Below are 18,876 nucleotides of genomic sequence, written 5' to 3'. Positions count from 1 at the left end.
GCAGGCCCTGGGCCAGGCTGGCCCAGCAGCAGGGCTGGGCATGGGGCCCTGGCCAGCAGTGGGACAAACGCCTGCCCGGCCCGGGCACAGAGGAAAGCAGGACAAGCAGAAGCCTCAGGTGGGCACCCTCCTTGTCAGGAGGGCAGGAGGGGCCCCGAGGCCTCTGGAAAGGCTGGCCAGCAGCTCCAGGGGACACTTGGCCTGCGGAGGCACTCGCTGGACGCGCGGCCCGGCTCTAGCAGGGCAGGCACCTGCGGCCGCAGTAGCGGCCACCGAGGCCGGAGAGCCCCGAGAGCCCAAAGCCCCCCGAGTTGATGGGCACTCCCTCCTCGCTGAGGATGCTGCCCACGGCGGCGGAGGTGGAGGATCCCACGGCGGTGTTCTGGGGGAAGGAGCTGAGGATGGGCCCGGGCAGGGTGACCACCACGGGCGAGGGCTGGATGACCACGCGGGAGTCCTGGCACTGGCGCACACAGGGCTCGTTGCAGCTGTTGGCCAGCGGGGTGGGGCCGCAGGGCCGGCACAGGTCGTAGCAGGACATGGCTGGGGCTGGAGGAGAACCTGCAGAAGGCAGGGAAAGCACCCACGGGCTGTGAGGCGCACAGGGAGATGCTGCTCACAGGAGGAAACACAGCCTGGGCAGAAGGGACAGCCTGGAGAGGGAGCAAGGGAGGAACCCAACAGCCCTGAGCCCAAAGAGTTCCCTGCAAAGAAATCCCAACATCTCCCACCTCTCCCCAGCAAAAAACAACCACAAAAACCTGCGGAGAGCAGGATCAAGGAGAAAGACTCTCAGAGAGCACTGCGGAGAGGCCAAGATTCCATTGAGGGTCAAGGCAGAAGAGAGAGAGAAGAGAAGAGAAGAGAAGAGAAGAGAAGAGAAGAGAAGAGAAGAGAAGAGAAGAGAAGAGAAGAGAAGAGAAGAGAAGAGAAGAGAAGAGAAGAGAAGAGAGAGGCAAAGGCCCTTGCAGCTCACCTGTGTCACCGAGGAGGAGAAGGCAGGAGAAGTGGATGAGGGATCCTCACTTGCTCTGCCTTTTATACTGTCCCACACAGCCCCGGGCCCGACGCGCCCCTGCACAGGGAATGTGTTTACCAACAAGCTCATATTTTATGCAAAACATCCCCAATTAAGTAAACTGGAGGTTGTTTACGCTCCCTTCGAGGCTGCCTTTTCATTTCCCTGTGCAGGACATGCCCATTCAGCCAAACTGGCTCCTTTCAAGTGCCAGCATTAGAGGACAAAATGTTTTTAGGGTATTTTTCAGCCAGAACCCGGCTGGTGTTTCAGCCAGCTGGGTGGAGTGGTGCTGTATTTCCAGGTGATGTCAGCATCTTCCCCTCCTGAGGCAGCTCTGAGCCTTTGGAGTGATAAATGCAGTTTTTTTATTATGAACTCAGGATTAAAGGGCTGGCTTTGGCAGGGACTGGCCGTAGACATTGCTCCCTGTGACTCCAAGGCCTTTCAAGCCTTCTTAGACATCATTTATTCATCAGAGAGACTACATGGGTTGGTTTTGAATTTTCTTTGGGATCTCACATTGCCTTTGGAAAAAATTATCTCGTTTCTCCTGCCTTTCACCTCTTTCAGCATCGCCTGGAGGTCTCCGATCAGCAGAACAGGACAGTTCCAGAAGGAAGGACGCTGCTTTCCCAACAAATATTATTTCCTAACAAATATTAGTCAGGGTCATTGTCTTGCAGAAAACACTCCCTAATGAGAACATCTGACTTCAAAACTCTTCCTTCTCCCATTCCTCACGGCCATCCCTCCACTCCTTTTTTCTCCCTGCCTCTGACCAGACCCTACACCCTGTCCCAAACACTCGGGAATGTTTCCAAGCAGGACACAGGGAGCAGCTGAGGGCTGGCAGTGCCACAAACCCAGCCTGGGCAGCAGCAGGGGCCAGGATGTCCCCAGAGGTGGGCAAGGGAAGGATTCCTCACTCTGAGCTGCATTTCCTGGGGCAAGGGCAGAGCTGGTGTCCCCAGGAGCGGTGACAGCCCTGCCCGGGCACCACCGTGACACCCCTCGGGGCAAATGGGGCAAAACTCCTGTCCCAGGGGGGCCTGGGGCTCCATCAGAGACAGAAAAATCTTAAATCCCAGAGGTCCAAGCCAGATTCCTCATCCAGGAGGATGAAGGGAGCTCTCAGGTTGACAGGAGAAGTTTCTCCAAACAAACACATTCAGGACAGAACCCCAGGTGTGACAGGGCAGATCTAACAGAGAGATTTCCTTCAAAACTCACACACACCATGTTTCCATATGGGCATTTCCACTTAAATCCCTTCTAGAGGCAAAACACTGAGTGCAACAAAGGCATTTCCAGCCCTCTCTCCTTCTCCCTCACCCAGCCCTCCTCACTGAGGGGCTCCATGAAGCCCTGGGCGTCCCCACCCACCCCAATCTCTCAGGGGTGTCCTGGGGGTGTTGTCTCCCTTCCCTGGTTCCCATTTTGTCGCCCCAATGTCCCCTCCTGGCTCAGGCAAGGACAGGAGGGCATGTCCACAGCAGATAAAGAGACAGAGGAATTTGGCAGGATGGATTTGTTTCAGACACTGAAGCCCCCAATAGGGCAGAGGAGCAGCCTTTGACTGTCACCAGATGGCTGCAGGGCCAGGAACACCCAATTCCCTGGGGAGAAGCACTCCACAGAATGCAGGAAAACAAAACTGGGCATCACGTTGACTTTGGCAGTTGGGCGCATGCTCCTTCAACTTGTTTGGGACTCCCTCTGCATCCAGGGCTGGGGAGAAGGGCTGGAGGAGGGAAGGCAAAGGCCCAGGGGTAGGTGGCAAAACACAACCACGGCCTTGGGCAGTTGGGTGAAACTGGCGCAGAAAAATCAGGCCAGTGGCTTGACGCATCAGCTGGAAGTTGTCCAACCTCAACCTGGCTCAGATGTCCCCTGGGGCACCTCCTGGTCACCCTGTGCACACTCACACCAGGCCACACACCCTCCACTGCCCCATGGCCCTTCCAGTGACTGCGACCTTGGAGGTTCTCACCTTGCCCAGGTGTGAGAAAGGTCCATCCATGGCCTTTAACCACCCAAACACCCGCAGGGCATCACCCCCACCCATGGAGCAGCTTCAGCTGGGGATCCCAAAAGGGAAGGAACTCCAGGAGACTCCAGTTCGAATGCAGAGTGAACTTTATTGAGTGTGAAGACAGAACCAAAGCAGGGGTGGGCGGGCAGGCCTGGCCAGCAGTGGCACACAGGTCTGCCTGGCCCGGGCACGGGGCCAGCGGGAGCAGCAGGACCCCGGGGCCTGGCTGGGCCGGGGCTGAGCCCCTGGGCCAGCAGAGCAGGCACGGCAGGGCCCGGGGAGGCGCAGGAGAAAGCAGGACAAGCAGAAGCCTCAGGTGGGCACGTTTGCCTCTCGCCTTGGCAGGAGGGGCCCCGAGGCCTCTGGAAAGGCTGGCCAGCAGCTCCAGGGGACACTTGGCCTGCGGAGGCACTCGCTGGATGCGCGGCCCGGCTCTAGCAGGGCAGGCACCTGCGGCCGCAGTAGCGGCCACCGAGGCCGGAGAGCCCCGAGAGCCCAAAGCCCCCCGAGTTGATGGGGACCCCGGACTCGCTGAGGATGCTGCCCACGGCGGCAGAGGTGGAGGATCCCACGGCGGTGTTCTGGGGGAAGGAGCTGAGGATGGGCCCGGGCAGGGTGACCACCACGGGCGACGGCTCGATGATGACCCGCGAGTCCTGGCACTGGCGCACGCAGGGCTCGTTGCAGCTGTTGGCCAGCGGGGTGGGGCCGCAGGGCCGGCACAGGTCGTAGCAGGACATGGCTGGGGCTGGAGGAGAACCTGCAGAAGGCACGGGCAGAACGTGAGGCACGGCCTCAGCAGCAGGAGGAGCAGAGGCCGAGGCAAGGGACAGGGAACAGGGAGGAAGAAAGGATCAGGAGCTCCATGCCCAGGGCCTCCTGCAAAGAGCCCAAGAGCTTCTCCCAGCTCCTCGCAGTGAGCAGAGGCTGGGAGCAGGATCTGGGAGCAAAGTTCTGAGCAGCACAGCAGCAAGGCCAGGGATGGAGGCAGAGACAAAGAGGAGAAGGAGAAGGAGAAGGAGAAGGAGAAGGAGAAGGAGAAGGAGAAGGAGAAGGAGAAGGAGAAGGAGAAGGAGAAGGAGAAGGAGAAGGAGAAGGAGAAGGAGAAGGAGGAGAAGAGGACGGCAAAGACCTTTTCAGCTCACCTGTGTCACCAAGGAGGAGAAGGCAGGAGAAGTGGATGAGGGATCCTCACTTGCTCTGCCTTTTATACTGTCCCACACAGCCCCGGGCCCACGGGCACCCTCGGCACATGGAACGTGTTTACCAAGCTCATATTTTATGCAAAACATCCCCATTAGAGAAATGGGGACACTGCAATGCTGCTTTTTCATTTCCCTGTGCAGGACATGCCCAGTCAGCCTCCCAGGCTCCTTTCAAGTGCCAGCATTAGAGGCCAAAACGTGTCTGGGGGCAGTGCCACGTCAGCAGGGCCGGGTGATGCAGCCGCGGTTGGGGACTGTCCTATTTCACCAGGGCACTCCAGGCCCTTTGCCCTCCAGGGCCTCACTTTAGGACTCCCAGAATGGTCAGGGCACTTTTTCTGGCATCCCTAAAATAACAAGCCATGCTTTAAAATGTGTTTTCTGTGTCAGGAGTCACCTCATCTGCTGGGTAACCAAATACTCGAGTCCAGCAGGGCTGGGTGTAAACTTCCCTGCCGCCTTGGACACTCTGAAGAACCAGGGATTTCACATCCTGACAAATCCATGTGCTCTTTGCCCTTCTGTGCCTTTGTGGAGAGCCCCCAGCATCCTCGAGGCAACAGGAGGATGTTTGGAAAGCAGAAAATCCTCTCCAACACACCCTGACTCTGCTCCCACCAGTTCCACCCAGCAACAAGTGTCCACGGTGGGCCTTTCCCACTGCTCCTTCTCCATCCCCAAATCTCCAAAACCCTTCCGGGAGCCTACACCCAAGTGGTGGAAAGAGCCTGCAGAGCTCTCCAAGGAGACATCAAAACACATCAGAAGGAGTCATGGTCTGGGAATGTCAGCAGGAAAACACTGGAGGCAAGCAGACAGCAAGATCACGGGCTGCTCTTCCATCCTGTCAGCACACTCAGCACACTGGCCTGGCCTCGTCCCGTGGTCAGCACTGAGGGGTTGCCCTTAATGGTCTTTGAGACCTCCATTCCCTGCCCTCCATCCCTGGAATGGTCTCTGACCCCTCCATTCTTCTGCTCCAGGTGGAGTGAAGGTCACTTCCTGTGTTTGGACAATGCTTTTCAGGCACAGGATGGGATTTTGGGGTGTCAGTGCAGGGCCAGGAGTTGGATTTGATGATTTCTGGGTCCCTTCCAATCTGGATATTCCACGATCCTGTGATTCCCTGAATGATAGGGAGTAGAAGATATGGGAGGAAGCAGGAGCACCTTGTCCTCCTCTGCATCACCACTCACAAAATTCAACACCCCAGCAATGTTCTTCCCATGTCCAACGTGTCCCTGTGGCCTCCTGAGCTGTGCCTGCAGCCCTGAGCCATCCAGGAGGGACAGGGGGGGCGCAGGGGATGCTGTGGTGGCAGAAGCGAAGGGTGACAACTCCTTGGGATTCCCTTGCATGAAGGACACTGTAGATGAGGTGGTCACAACACAAAGCAACCCTCCATTTTCAGAAGGCTTCAAACCTGGTTTTATTATAGCATGAATGCCTTTTTAGACATTCTTACAAAGCTCATAAATTTACTCATTGGTCAGGAAAGACAAAGTGTTTATTGCAATAGGCAGTTGCAGGTTTCTCTTATTTCTCCTTGTTTCTTTCTTGGTTTCTGTGTCGAGGACCTTGGTAGGAAATTCTCTCAGGGGTGAACATGGCACCTCTTCTCAAACTTCTCTCTGGCTCACAGAAGTTGCTGTAAAACCTCTCCCACAGGACACGAGCCATGGAAGGTGTCCCAGGAAATGTTTTCTACTGACTGATGGAATACATGGACCAGGGAGGTTATTATGGGGTGTCCATCCTTGGAGAGATTGAGAAGACATTGGCATCTAGAGCAACTCCCTCAAGGCTATCCCACGTGAGCAAGGGTTGGGCCACGTAACCTCTGGAAGTGTATTCCGACCCCAAAAACTGTGACTTTGTGACCCCCACCCATGGAGCAGCTTCAGCTGGGGATCCCAAAAGGGAAGGAACTCCAGGAGACTCCAGTTCGAATGCAGAGTGAACTTTATTGAGTGTGAAGACAGAACCAAAGCAGGGGTGGGCAGGCAGGCCTGGCCAGCAGTGGCACACAGGTCTGCCTGGCCCAGGCACGGGGCCAGCAGGGAGCAGCAGGACCCCGGGGCCAGGCTGGGCCGGGGCTGAGCCCCTGGGCCAGCAGAGCAGGGCACAGCAGGGCCCGGGGAGGCGCAGGAGAAAGCAGGACAAGCAGAAGCCTCAGGTGGGCACGTTTGCCTCTCGCCTTGGCAGGAGGGGCCCCGAGGCCTCTGGAAAGGCTGGCCAGCAGCTCCAGGGGACACTTGGCCTGCGGAGGCACTCGCTGGACGCGTGGCCCGGCTCTAGCAGGGCAGGCACCTGCGGCCGCAGTAGCGGCCACCGAGGCCGGAGAGCCCCGAGAGCCCAAAGCCCCCCGAGTTGATGGGGACCCCGGACTCGCTGAGGATGCTGCCCACGGCGGCGGAGGTGGAGGATCCCACGGCGGTGTTCTGGGGGAAGGAGCTGAGGATGGGCCCGGGCAGGGTGACCACCACGGGCGAGGGCTGGATGACCACGCGGGAGTCCTGGCACTGGCGCACGCAGGGCTCGTTGCAGCTGTTGGCCAGCGGGGTGGGGCCGCAGGGCCGGCACAGGTCGTAGCAGGACATGGCTGGGGCTGGAGGAGAACCTGCAGAAGGCAGGGAAAGCACCCACGGGCTGTGAGGCGCACAGGGAGATGCTGCTCACAGGAGAAAGAGCAGAGAGTGGGCAGAAGGGACAGCCTGGAGAGGGAGAGAGAAAGGACAAGGAATTGCAGTCCCCAAGAGGGGCCTAAAAACACAGACAAGACCTTCTCCCACCTCCCTCCAGTGTGGCACTGAGAGTGGAGATGACCACCAACTGTCCCAACAAAACAGGGGCAAAGCCCCAGTGGGAGCCAGAAGAGACAGAGGAAAAGAAATGGAAGCAGAGGAAAGCACTCACCTGTGTCACCGAGGAGGAGAAGGCAGGAGAAGTGGATGAGGGATCCTGCACTTGCTCTGCCTTTTATACTGTCCCACACAGCCCCGGGCCCAGAGACAGTCTTTGCACAGGGAATGTGTTTACCAAGCTCATCTCACATGCAAAACATCCCAATTACAAAAATTAGTGTTTTTATTTTTGCCCTGCAACGCTGCCTTTTCATTTCCCTGTGCTGGACGTGCCCAGTCAGCCTCCCAGGCTCCTTTCAAGTGCCAAGATTAGAGGCCAAAATATTTCCAGGGAAAATGATTTGTCAGCAGGGCCAGGTGAAGCAGCCAGGGCTGAGAAGTGTCCCACTGACCATCTGGTGGCAGCCCCTGGCCCTCCAGGGAAGGACTTTCAAGTGCAGAGGCAGCCCCATGTCCCCTGCTGGACGTTGGCACCACGGGGCTCGACTGGGGCTGGTCCCTCACCTGAGGGGACCCCTGGGATTGGAAAAGCTCTCCCAGAACATCAAGTCCCACCTGGGATCCATCTCCACTTTGTCACAGAGCCCAGAGCACGCAGGGCCATGTCCAGTTTCCCCTTGGACACCTCCAGGGATGGCGACTCCAAACCCCCCTGGGCCACCCCTGCCAAGGCCAGAACAGCAGTGCCCAGCCTGGACAGGGACAGACATGAGGGACAGAGCTGACCCTTGCAGGGGAATGGCCAGGCTGGAGCCCGGGGCCCTGAGGAGTCCAGCCCGATCATCAGGAAACACTTTAAAGTCCTGCCCTGGAGGGCCAGGACTGGAATTATTTGGGATGTCGGACACTGCTCAGCACCGGCTGCATCACCCGGCCCTGCTGACGTGGCACTGCCCCCAGACACGTTTTGGCCTCTAATGCTGGCACTTGAAAGGAGCCTGGGAGGCTGACTGGGCATGTCCTGCACAGGGAAATGAAAAAGCAGCATTGCAGTGTCCCCATTTCTCTAATGGGGATGTTTTGCATAAAATATGAGCTTGGTAAACACGTTCCATGTGCCGAGGGTGCCCATGGGCCCGGGGCTGTGTGGGACAGTATAAAAGGCAGAGCAAGTGAGGATCCCTCATCCACTTCTCCTGCCTTCTCCTCCTCGGTGACACAGGTGAGCTGCAAGGGCCTTTACCTCGCTCTTCTCTTCTCTTCTCTTCTCTTCTCTTCTCTTCTCTTCTCTTCTCTTCTCTTCTCTTCTCTTCTCTTCTCTTCTCTCCTCTTCTGCCTTGACCCTCAATGGAATCTTTGCCTCTCTGCAGTGCTCTCTGAGAGTCTTTCTCCTTGATCCTGCTCTCCGCAGGTTTTTGTGGTTGTTTTTTGGTGGGGAGAGGTGGGAGATGTTGGGATTTCTTTGCAGGGAACTCTTTGGGCTCAGGGCTGTTGGGTTCCTCCCTTGCTCCCTCTCCAGGCTGTCCCTTCTGCCCAGGCTGTGTTTCCTCCTGTGAGCAGCATCTCCCTGTGCGCCTCACAGCCCGTGGGTGCTTTCCCTGCCTTCTGCAGGTTCTCCTCCAGCCCCAGCCATGTCCTGCTACGACCTGTGCCGGCCCTGCGGCCCCACCCCGCTGGCCAACAGCTGCAACGAGCCCTGTGTGCGCCAGTGCCAGGACTCCCGCGTGGTCATCCAGCCCTCGCCCGTGGTGGTCACCCTGCCCGGGCCCATCCTCAGCTCCTTCCCCCAGAACACCGCCGTGGGATCCTCCACCTCCGCCGCCGTGGGCAGCATCCTCAGCGAGGAGGGAGTGCCCATCAACTCGGGGGGCTTTGGGCTCTCGGGGCTCTCCGGCCTCGGTGGCCGCTACTGCGGCCGCAGGTGCCTGCCCTGCTAGAGCCGGGCCGCGCGTCCAGCAAGTGCCTCCGCAGGCCAAGTGTCCCCTGGAGCTGCTGGCCAGCCTTTCCAGAGGCCTCGGGGCCCCTCCTGCCCTCCTGACAAGGAGGGAAGGAGGGAGGTGCTGTCTGGTCTCGTGGCCAGCCTGTTTCAGCCTTGAAAATCCTGCTTTGGAAGAGTTTCCTTGTCTCTGATTTTGCATTTCACGGTGGTTTGATGCTGTGATTGCCAACAGTCAGTGGAGGGGTTTTATTCCGGTATTAAGGAAAGGTGGAGTCTTGCTTTCTGTCTCTCAGTTGGAATGGTTTCTTTTCCCTTCATAAATATATATTTTTCCCTTTGTTTTTGCTGAATGCTGCTTGACTGTTTGTCAGTAAACTGATGTTGCATCTGATTTTGAGTTTCGTTGTGGTTTTTCTCTCCTTTTTACCTCCCCTTGGGGCAGAATTATGTGAAAATCTATGCAAGGATTTCACAGAGGAAAATGTGCGTCCAAAAGTCACCACAACTCATCTGATAAAAATAATTTCATTGGTTTTTATACTCTTGAGAAGCACTGAACAGGTTCTCAAATCTATTTCTCTTTCTAGTATGTTTTCCCCCAGTTTGTTTATCCCACCTCTGTATTTAAAAGTACAATTGTGGTGTTTAAGCTTGAGAGATTTTAGATATTGTCCCCTATTTGGCATCTCTGAAACTCTTGAGAATCTGAATGAATATTAATATGGCAGAAGCAACACTTGCCACTGTGGCAACCAAAAAAGATCCAAGAAAAATAAAACCACCAAATAAAATCTATTTGAAAATTAAATAATCCTGGAGCTGAGATATAAATATTTGAGGAGGTCCAGGGAATGTTCTTGACATTCAGGTGTGGAGCCAGTCCAAATGTCCACACAACAGGCAAAAGAGGTGGGGTTTTATATTAAAATGTTTTATGCTTTGTTTAAAGTTTATTAAAAATTATTTACTTGCAAATTTACAAATTTGGGAGGAGAAGAGTTCAGCAAAAAGATGGAATAGAATCCTAAAATATCCTCGTTGGAAGGGGATCCAATCCAGCTCCTGGTCCTGCACAGTCACCTCAAAACCCCAGAACATCCCTGGGAGCGCCACCCAAACGCTCCTGGAGCAGCCCTGGTGCCGTGCCCATTCCCTGGGGAGCCTGGGCAGTGCCCAGCACCCTCTGGGGGAGGAATTTTCCAGAAGAATCCAGCCCAAACCTCCCTGGCAAGGCTCCAGCCATTCCCTGGTCATGGGCGGCAGAGGAGCTTTGCTGGGGCCCCTTCCCGCCTGCAGCCCGAGGCAGAAACGCCAAAAAAATGAAAGCTGGGGAATGAAAATGTCCCAGACCGAGAGGAGCCTGGGCTGGAAAAGAGGTTTCCATGGGTAAATTTTCCAAACAATTAACCAGAGGGACTGGTGGGATAAGCTGTTCCCTGGGATCCGTGAGGAACCCAAGGGCGGCGGCGTTCCGCGCCGCAGAACAGCTGCAGTTGTATTTATGATCAGACTGATTTTTTCTAGTTTTTTTAATATAAAAATGACCTTGTGGTCAGCTTAAGTGACACCCCAGATATGGCACTTTCTGATAAAAATGTTACGCATAATGTTTCTGTGCTATCACAATTTTATTATGGTGTGAAATTGATGCAATATCAATTAAAAATATGGGGTTTAAAAGCCAGTTAAAAACTGTTTTTATTGAAACATATGTAAGGGATTTGTATTCTGTATCTACCATCAACAGACTATGTAATCTATTTAATCTATTCAATCTATTTAATCCATTTAATCTATTTAAAGTATTCAATCTATTCAATCTATTTTATCTATTCAATCTATTTTATCTATTCTATCTATTTTATCTATTAATCCCGCAATGCAAATGGACATGGAGCAGGAGGGGTGGAGGAAGGGAATTTGGGAGAGTGAAGAGTCTGGGAAAGGGGAAATAAACCCCAAAATTTCCCCTTGCCAACCTAAAGGGAAAAAAAAGGGAAAAAAGCCACATTCCAGAACCTTCCCAGCCCAGCCCAGCAGGGCGGTTGTGCAGGATGTTGAAGTTTTTATTAAATGGAGGCGCTCAGCTCAATTTCAAGCAGAATTTTGTACCTTTGAGGGTCTGATCCATCACCTGCAGTGACTGAAATCACTGGAGAAACAATTTCTGAAGAATGTGAACGTGGTTTGGAAGCCATGTCCCCCTTGGATGTTCGGGTGGAAAAATGGGTGTGATAACTCCATAGATATGTTTGACTTTATGGAGTTATTGAAGCATCTTTTTTTTGGGTTTTTTTTTTTTTTTTTTTTGCATTAATTAGTTCCCACACATATTTTTGCAAGTGGAACCTTTCCCTGATAAAGGAATTGTCCTGCTTTTGTTTCCCAGTCTAAGTTTAGGCTGCATTGCGTGAGAAGCATCATCCACCCATTAAGAAATTCTTTCATCTTCCCAAATTATGGGTACTTTTAATTTCTGGTACTTTTAGACCGACTCTAATAATGTCAACCTGAAATTACTTCAAGCACAGTCTAATAAAGACAATTTTTTTTCCAGCTCCTCAGCAATTTGTTCACTTGTGGCCACCTTGGGATCCAAGATCAAATCCAAGAGGAGCCAAAACTCTTTGTGTGCCAAAATTCCCAGTCTGACCCAGTTGCAAACAATTGTCAATTAAAATGTTCACATCTCGTAAAAAAACCTCTGAGGTCCTTTCCAAGCTTGGTGAAGCTTTGGGGTGACCTCATTGTGGCCTTCCAGGACCTGAAGGAGCCAACAAGAAACATGGGGAGCGGATTTCCAAGGGCCTGGAGTGACAGGACAAAGGGGGAAAAGTGGTAAAACTGAAAGAGGGGAAATTTAGGTTGGATTTGGGAAGGAATTCTTCCCTGTGGGGGTGGTGAGCCCCTGGCACAGGTGGTTCCAAGGATTTCCCACCTCTGGAAGTGTCCCAGGACAGGTTGGACGAGGCTTGGAGCAGCCTGGGATCATGGGAGGTGTCCCTGCACATGGATTGGCACAGGGTGAGCTTTGAGGTCCCTTCCCACCCAAACCATTCCATGATTCCATGGTTCTGACTGGTGTTTGTGAGCTGAGGTGGAACAGGAGGGGTTTAGAGGTCTCCTTGGCAGAAGAACTGATAAATCAGGATTAAATGTCCCCTTGTTCTTCCAGCTGTACCTCAAACTGTGTTACCCAGATTTAACGCCATAAAACCACCTGAAATCAATGTGATAAAGTGGCAATTTGTCTCTGAATTCCACAATTCTGGCACTTCCTTCCTTCTGTGGGATTTCAGGGCTGGATGTACTCTTGAGGCAGGGCCTTGCCCAAACCCAGAATTGAGATTGCTCCGGCACCCGGCTGGAGGCAGAGCTTGGTGAGCATCGCTGGAGACAGGAATTTATTAAGGATTTACACTCATACCCTTAATAAAAGAACGCCTTGGAATGATGAATTATGTATTATAGACATTCTTAGTATTTTTCTTTGTGACTAAAGTCAAACGTACGCCCGAGTCTGGATTTTGTTGTGACTGAAAGGTGGCCCTGGAATAAATTTGATCCCTAATTCCCGAGATGAGAAAAACCCGCGGGACGGAATCTGTCTGTCAGAAGATAAGGAGGAAACAAAAACAAAGTAAATAAGCAGTGAGGAAAGGAACATTTAATCAGGTGGAACATTTGACATTCAGGACATACTCGTTGGGAATTAATTCCAGGTACAAAGGCTGTCTGTGGTCCCCAGGCCATCAGGGCTGAGGTATAAAAACCAACTCAGCCCAACTCCTTCCTACCACTTCTCTTTCCTCTTTTGTGAGCAAGGTTAGTTCAAATCCACTTCTCTTTCTCTGTTTGTTGAGTTCTTGCCTTTTAATAATCTGGGTTTTTTTTTCCCCACAGTGTTCTGCTGCTTGCTGGATTCTTTTTTTTTTTTGTGGGGGGGGGAGACTTTTTCTGTTTAAAAAGTTGGGGTTTGATGTTGGAATCATGGAATTTCTGAAGTCCCAACTTGGCTATAGAGATCCTTGAATTGGTGATAGAAATTTATTCAAACGCGGGGTTTCAGACGTGTTAAGTGACATAGAAAATATTAGAACTAATAAAGATTAATGAATTACATGGGTGGAGTAACTCTGCAAGGGGTTGGAATTCTCGGATCTTTAAAGGTCCTTTTAAACTCCAACTATTTATTAAAACAGAAAATTCAGGAGCTCAGCTGTATTTCAGCAGCATTTTATATCTTGGAGCGTCTTTTCCATCCTGGAATGTCAGCTGGGTCACCAAGTGTGGAAATTTTGTTCCAGAGTGCAAAGGCATCTCCTGGAATGTTGGGGAGTGGGATCAGGGATTGTGGGGCGGAAGGGAAAGAAGGGGAAAAACTGGAGCAGAGCTGAGCACCCCGTAGAAATCAGAGAATTTTGGTTTTATTGCTGTGGCGTAGATAGAACCCCTGGAATTCCTGCTTCTTCTCATATCCATGGACGAGTTGCCTGGGAAAAGATTCCAAAGACCTCTTCTTCAAGGCTGCTTAATGACGCTGAAATTTGTCATTGAAATTTGTACCTCTTTGTAGGCAAAGCTGGAGCCTTGAAATGAATCCTCCCTTTTAATTTTTCCAGCTGCCTGTGGACCTCTCTCCACAGGTACATTTGTGGTTGGGTTTCACTCCTAATTGCTGCTCCCCCGATGCTCTGGGTGCGTGGAGCTGGGTCTCTGCAGACGTGCAATCAAAATCCTACAATTAAATTAATGACACAGGTTTGTTTCTTTTGTTCTGCTGCCAGTTCTTGCCCGGATCACCGACAGCCCAGAGGACATTTCAGCCTCTGTCTCTCTTTGTTTAAGAGTTTGGTTTCCTCCTCAGCTCCTGGCTCAGTTCCTCAAAGGCCCCTTGGAAAGTCTCTGTCCCGATAACCGAACTAAAATGAGTAAATGAACTAAGCTGAGTGAACGCAGGTGTGACGCAGCTCCTGCCTTGCCCTCAGGTGTGCTCCTGTATTCCAGACCTCATCCCGAGCCATGTCCTGCTACGAGCGATGTCCCCCCACCTCCTGCGGCCCCACCCCGCTGGCCAACAGCTGCAACGAGCCCTGCGTGCGCCAGTGCCAGGACTCCCGCGTGGTCATCCAGCCCTCGCCCGTGGTGGTCACCCTGCCCGGGCCCATCCTCAGCTCCTTCCCCCAGAACACCGCCGTGGGATCCTCGGCGTCCGCGGCCGTCGGGAGCGCTCTGAGCGCCGAGGGCGTCCCCATCAACTCCGGGGGCAGCTCCTTGGGTTTTGGGGGCTTTGGGGGCTTTGGCTCAGTTCCCGGGCTGGGCAGTGGCTACAGCCGGCCCTACCGGCGCTACAACGCCTCCCGCAGCGGCTTCTACGGGCCCTGCTAAGGAGGGAGGAGAAGACCAGGAATGCTGAGCCCCGACCCGTCCCTGGAGCAGGACTGAGCTCACGGTGTCCAAAGCGGGGTCAGATCCCCACGGCTCCACCTGAATGGAGTCCATCAGGCCCTGGAATGAGGCCACTGCTCCTGTTTTACTCCTGGGTGTTTCTGGTCCTGTTTGTAGCTCTGCTGCTCGGTGTATTTGGTACTACCCGGTGTAAAGTTTTAAATTTAGGTTGTAGGCAGGACGTGGCTCTCAGGGTGCTCTGGAAGAAGAGCTCTGCCTTGGGAACACGTCCCCCTGAGCTGAGCCTTTCCTCCCACACCAACCCCCGGTGCTTTGCAGGGCTTTAATCCTCTTGTTGGGATTAATAAAATGATGCTTTTATCATAATCTCCTGAGTCTCCTGTTGGTTTTTTCCCTCCCCTCCTGTTCTTATTTGAAACTTTCTCAGTTTCATTTTTTTAGGTGAAATTTATCACTGATTAGCTCATCAGTAGTCTGGGAGAGTTGGGAATGTGGGGAATGTTCAGCCTGGACAGTGGAGAACTCAGAGCACCTCCAGGATCTGATTTAGATTTACAACAGCCACCGAAGGCACTAAACCAGTCCATTTTGGGGGAAAAAACGGGAAGAACTTCTCTTGTTGGGAAGGTTTGGGGCATTCCAATAAACCAGTTATACAAATAATGTCTGCAGCAGGTTGAGCTGTCCCCAGGAGTTAAACTGCTCATGGTTTATGTCCCAGCCTGGCATGAGATGAAAAACCTCCCTCAAAGAGCTTCTTTCATCTCCGGGACCCGGCGTTCATTTCAACCCTTTGTTCCATCACACCCAGGGCTCCAGAGCCAGCACAACACTACAAATTTCAATTCACGCAGTAATTTGTCAACCCTTTGGTGCCTCACCTGTCCCGGGAGCTCCAAAGGCGTTAATTGAGTGTGGGGAGTGCCAAACTCCACGAGCCGGGGTTGGTGTGTCCTGGTTCTCCATCCAAGGGCTCCCAACCTCTTGGATGAACCCCGGGGTTAATTAGGGAGCTGGAATCCCTGCCAGGCTGTTAGTGAGGCTGTTCCCAAAATGGGATCTCCCCTCCAAGAGCAGAAGTTTCTGTGCCTGGAGGGGAGGATGAGGAGGAAGAAGCATTCCTGGGTTATCTCAGTTTTACCGATGAAAAGGAAATGAATTTTCCTTGGGAGGGTTCTCTACTAGAAGGAATGGATTTTGTAACATATTGAAAAAGATTCTGGGCTGTTGGATTGTGGAGAGTTTGAGGAGAAGGAGGAGAAAGACTCCTTTTCTCCTTTTCTCCTTTTCTCTCCTTTTGTAGAAAAACCTTTCTGTAGAACAGACTCTAAAAGGAAGAGAATCTTCTTCTGGCGAAAATAGGAGGAGTTAAAGAATTTTAAGGAGATGAAGATTCGTCTTAATTTTATTTTTTTAAATATAAATGATAGAAAAGTTTAAGAAAATAATTAAAGTTTTTGAAGGTGTTTAACTTGAATTAGGTGAAGTCCTTTGAGTTCTCCTGACTCACCGATTTTGATTGAAGTTTTTACCCAGGGGTTGCAGGCGCCCAGATCCCCCACAACCTCGGGGAGCCAAAACTTTGCATATTTGAGCCATTAGCAAGAAATGTCAACTTTGAAGTCCTTTATTCCTCTGAAGTCCAAGCCCAGTCTTTGTACAAAGCCTCTTCATTTGGAGTTAATTCCTATCTTTTGCTGACTTCTCCCCATTCCTGTTTTTTGCATCCTTTTCACGCAGGAATTTCCAGCAGGGACAAATCGAGCCGTGATAAATGGGGTGAAGACTCAGGTGCAGCTTCTCCTGACTCTGCACAGCCTCTAACCCCCAAAATTTGAATTAATCTCCAACATCCAGCTTCGTGTTTAATTTGTCGTGAAAATTGCTGCACATTCTGGCGACTTCCTGGGATTTCGGGCAGAAACAGGGGTGACTCGGGCATGGAAATGATACTAAAATTTATGTTTGGGTAAAGAAAATGCAGGATTGTGGGCGTTTGGATTGGCTGTGGCTTGGAGAGGGACTTTGGGCAAGGGCAGGGGGTGACAGGACAAGAGGAGGTGGGTCCAGAATGACAGAAAGGGCGTTCAGATAGAAAAAACCCCACTTTGTGCATGGGGTTTATTGTGACTATTCCTGGCAAATCCTGGCTCCCAGAGGATGGATCAGAACACCCAATTCACCAGCCTGGGTGGCACCAAACCTTGTTCTGTGAGGAAGGTGGAGCTGGAACCCAGGGCAGCGCTAATTGCACTCATCTAATTTGAAATGTAATTAAAATCTGCATTTGAAAGCTTACGCAAAAAACAGGTCTGAAAAACAAACAAAACCCTCCCGTTCTGGGTGTGTTGTTTTGCAGAGGTTCTGGTGAGTAAATAATTTCTACCCTCGAGTGTGAATTAATTTTTGGAGCTGTTTTGTGCTGTTCCCAGCAGAATTCCAGCTGGGAATTCCACGTTGCCCCGGCTCCCTGCAGGAATTCTCCGCAGATGCATCCAGGAGTGAGTGACATTAATTTTTGGACAAAACCAGAAATCAAAACAGAAATTGTTGAAGTTTATTAGCCCAGAGTAAGACGCCAAAGCAAACCCCAAACCTGAGTGATTTTAAAGTTGTTCGTGACAGAATCTGAATAAAATTAACAAGGAAATGAGCTCCAGTCGGGTGTGAAAATGGAGGATTTCACATCTCCCTGTGCCTTCAGGGGGGTTCTTCGAGGAGGGGTGAGGTCCCAGGTTCTGCCTACCCCAAAAACCATCTCAGATCACACATCCACAGCTTCATCTGCCTGAGCAGGGCAGTAAATTCCAGCCAGGAACAGGGGGTGGCTGCAAAAACCCCAAAATTCCAGGCAGACATGGCCAGAGGGGCTGAATTAAACACCTTAAACCACAGGAACACCTTGAGGTTCAAACAATTCCCAATCCAGGGGGAGCTGGACAGGCTGGAGAGGCAGGACTCGGCCAAACCCAAGGGTGAAGTCCCAAACCCAGGTTGGGGCAACCCCGAGAATCCAGGGAGGGGATTCTGCCCCTCTGCTCTGCTCTGCTCTGGGGAGATTCCACCTGGAATTCTGCCCAGCTTTGGAATCATGTCCAGCTCTGGAATTGCGTCCACAATTTTAGAACTATGTCCAGTTCTGGAATCGTGTCCAATTCTGGAATCATATCCAGCTCTAAAACTGTGTCCAATTCTGGGAACATGTCCAGTTCTAGAACCGTGTCCAGCTCTGGAATCATGTCCAGTTCTGGAAGTGACCTGAATTGTGGTGGGAACCTCAAATGGCTCCACAGAGTCCTCACGAGCTCTGTCCAGAATTACTGAGAGAAAAGCAAAGCCCAGCACAGGAGGGAACTCAGGAGCTGCAAGGATTTTACACAGGCTCCAAACCTTTGAGGAACTAATTCTTCATAATGAGCTAATTAATTACAATTCAAAACGAATTGCAGATGCTGCTCTTGCCAGGGAAATTCCCTCTGTTTCTCCATGGATTTTGGGGTCACCTCTGTGCCCAGAGACTTTACCCAGGGATGACTGTGAGTAACCTCCCAGTTCCATTTTGATTAAAGATCTCTTTTTTCAGAGGTTCAGTCACTCACAGGTGTCTCAGGAGGATGTTCTCACATTATGCAAAAAGTCTTCATTATAATCTGAATATTTAGGTCTGGCCTTGATGACAAAAATCTGTGAACTCTTAATTTGCTCACTTTAATTCATCTCAAAATCAGGCCATTAAGTCGTTCTGAGAGTACAATAAAATAAAGGCTTTAGTTGGAACAATATTTATTGTAATTGCTTACAAGGAAGTCTCCAAACAGATCTGAAGTGTTGCCAGATCTGTTTTTAAATTCACAGCTGGATTTGAAACATGCTTTGTGTTTTCTGAGCAAAGCTTGGATGAAGGAGGAATAAAAAGAATGAAGAAAAATTTTTAAAAGATGAAAGAAACTGTGGATGGTGTTATGCAAGTTAATTCCTCAACTAACTCTTGGAAATATTGGGAATAATAGGAAATATTTTTAAATACAGCCGCTAATTCCTTAAAATATGGACAAATAGTGAGGAACGCACTGCTAAAAACAGCCAAGGAATTTTTTTTGAGAATCCTCCTGAAATATGAGATGGCGCGAGCCGAACCTTGAACGTTTCCTTTTTGATCTAAAATAAAGCAGCTGTAATTCTGCAGAGAGAAACAATGGCATCAATTTCACAGCCCAATTACTGCCCTGCACCCCCAAATCTTCGTAACATCTTATTAAATAAAATACAAGAATTCAGATCTAGGTCAGGGATCTGAAATGTGCCCAGGACGGGACATTTACATGGTGGCACTCCAATAAAGCTGCTGATAAACTTTGAAGTCCCCAGGAAGCTCTGCCCAAGCCAAACGAGTTTCTGTTCCCAGGGGATCCCCACAGAGACAGCCCTAATTTAAATGTGATTTGCATGTCTCGGGAGTGGATGTG

At 51.5% G+C, this 18,876-nt stretch overlaps 5 protein-coding genes across 5 annotated transcripts; 2 read left to right on the top strand and 3 right to left on the bottom strand.

Moving 5' to 3' along the window:
• Positions 1–235: 235 nt before the first annotated feature.
• On the bottom strand, positions 236–544 carry LOC118696070 (feather keratin 1). Its single transcript, XM_036398002.2, has one exon. The coding sequence runs from the start codon at positions 539–541 to the stop codon at positions 236–238; it is 306 nt and encodes a 101-aa protein (XP_036253895.1). The 5' UTR covers positions 542–544.
• A 2,943-nt stretch (positions 545–3,487) lies between these two features.
• On the bottom strand, positions 3,488–3,796 carry LOC118696071 (feather beta keratin-like). The gene has a single exon (XM_036398004.1). It carries the CDS (start codon positions 3,791–3,793, stop codon positions 3,488–3,490), a length of 306 nt encoding a protein of 101 aa, XP_036253897.1. The 5' UTR covers positions 3,794–3,796.
• A 1,169-nt stretch (positions 3,797–4,965) lies between these two features.
• LOC118696069 (feather keratin 1) lies at positions 4,966–8,999 on the top strand. Its single transcript, XM_036398001.1, has 2 exons — positions 4,966–4,975; positions 8,692–8,999. Exon 2 carries the CDS (start codon positions 8,694–8,696, stop codon positions 8,997–8,999), a length of 306 nt encoding a protein of 101 aa, XP_036253894.1. The 5' UTR covers positions 4,966–4,975; positions 8,692–8,693.
• On the bottom strand, positions 6,553–6,861 carry LOC118696072 (feather keratin 1-like). Its single transcript, XM_036398005.1, has one exon. It carries the CDS (start codon positions 6,856–6,858, stop codon positions 6,553–6,555), a length of 306 nt encoding a protein of 101 aa, XP_036253898.1. The 5' UTR covers positions 6,859–6,861.
• A 5,021-nt stretch (positions 9,000–14,020) lies between the features above and the next one.
• LOC118696066 (feather beta keratin-like) lies at positions 14,021–14,389 on the top strand. The gene has a single exon (XM_036397998.2). It carries the CDS (start codon positions 14,024–14,026, stop codon positions 14,387–14,389), a length of 366 nt encoding a protein of 121 aa, XP_036253891.1. The 5' UTR covers positions 14,021–14,023.
• Positions 14,390–18,876: the final 4,487 nt, after the last annotated feature.

The sequence above is a fragment of the Molothrus ater genome, chromosome 29 (genome assembly GCF_012460135.2).
Source record: "Molothrus ater isolate BHLD 08-10-18 breed brown headed cowbird chromosome 29, BPBGC_Mater_1.1, whole genome shotgun sequence".
NCBI classification, from domain to species: domain Eukaryota; kingdom Metazoa; phylum Chordata; class Aves; order Passeriformes; family Icteridae; genus Molothrus; species Molothrus ater.
This window is presented reverse-complemented; position numbering and strand designations above follow the sequence as displayed.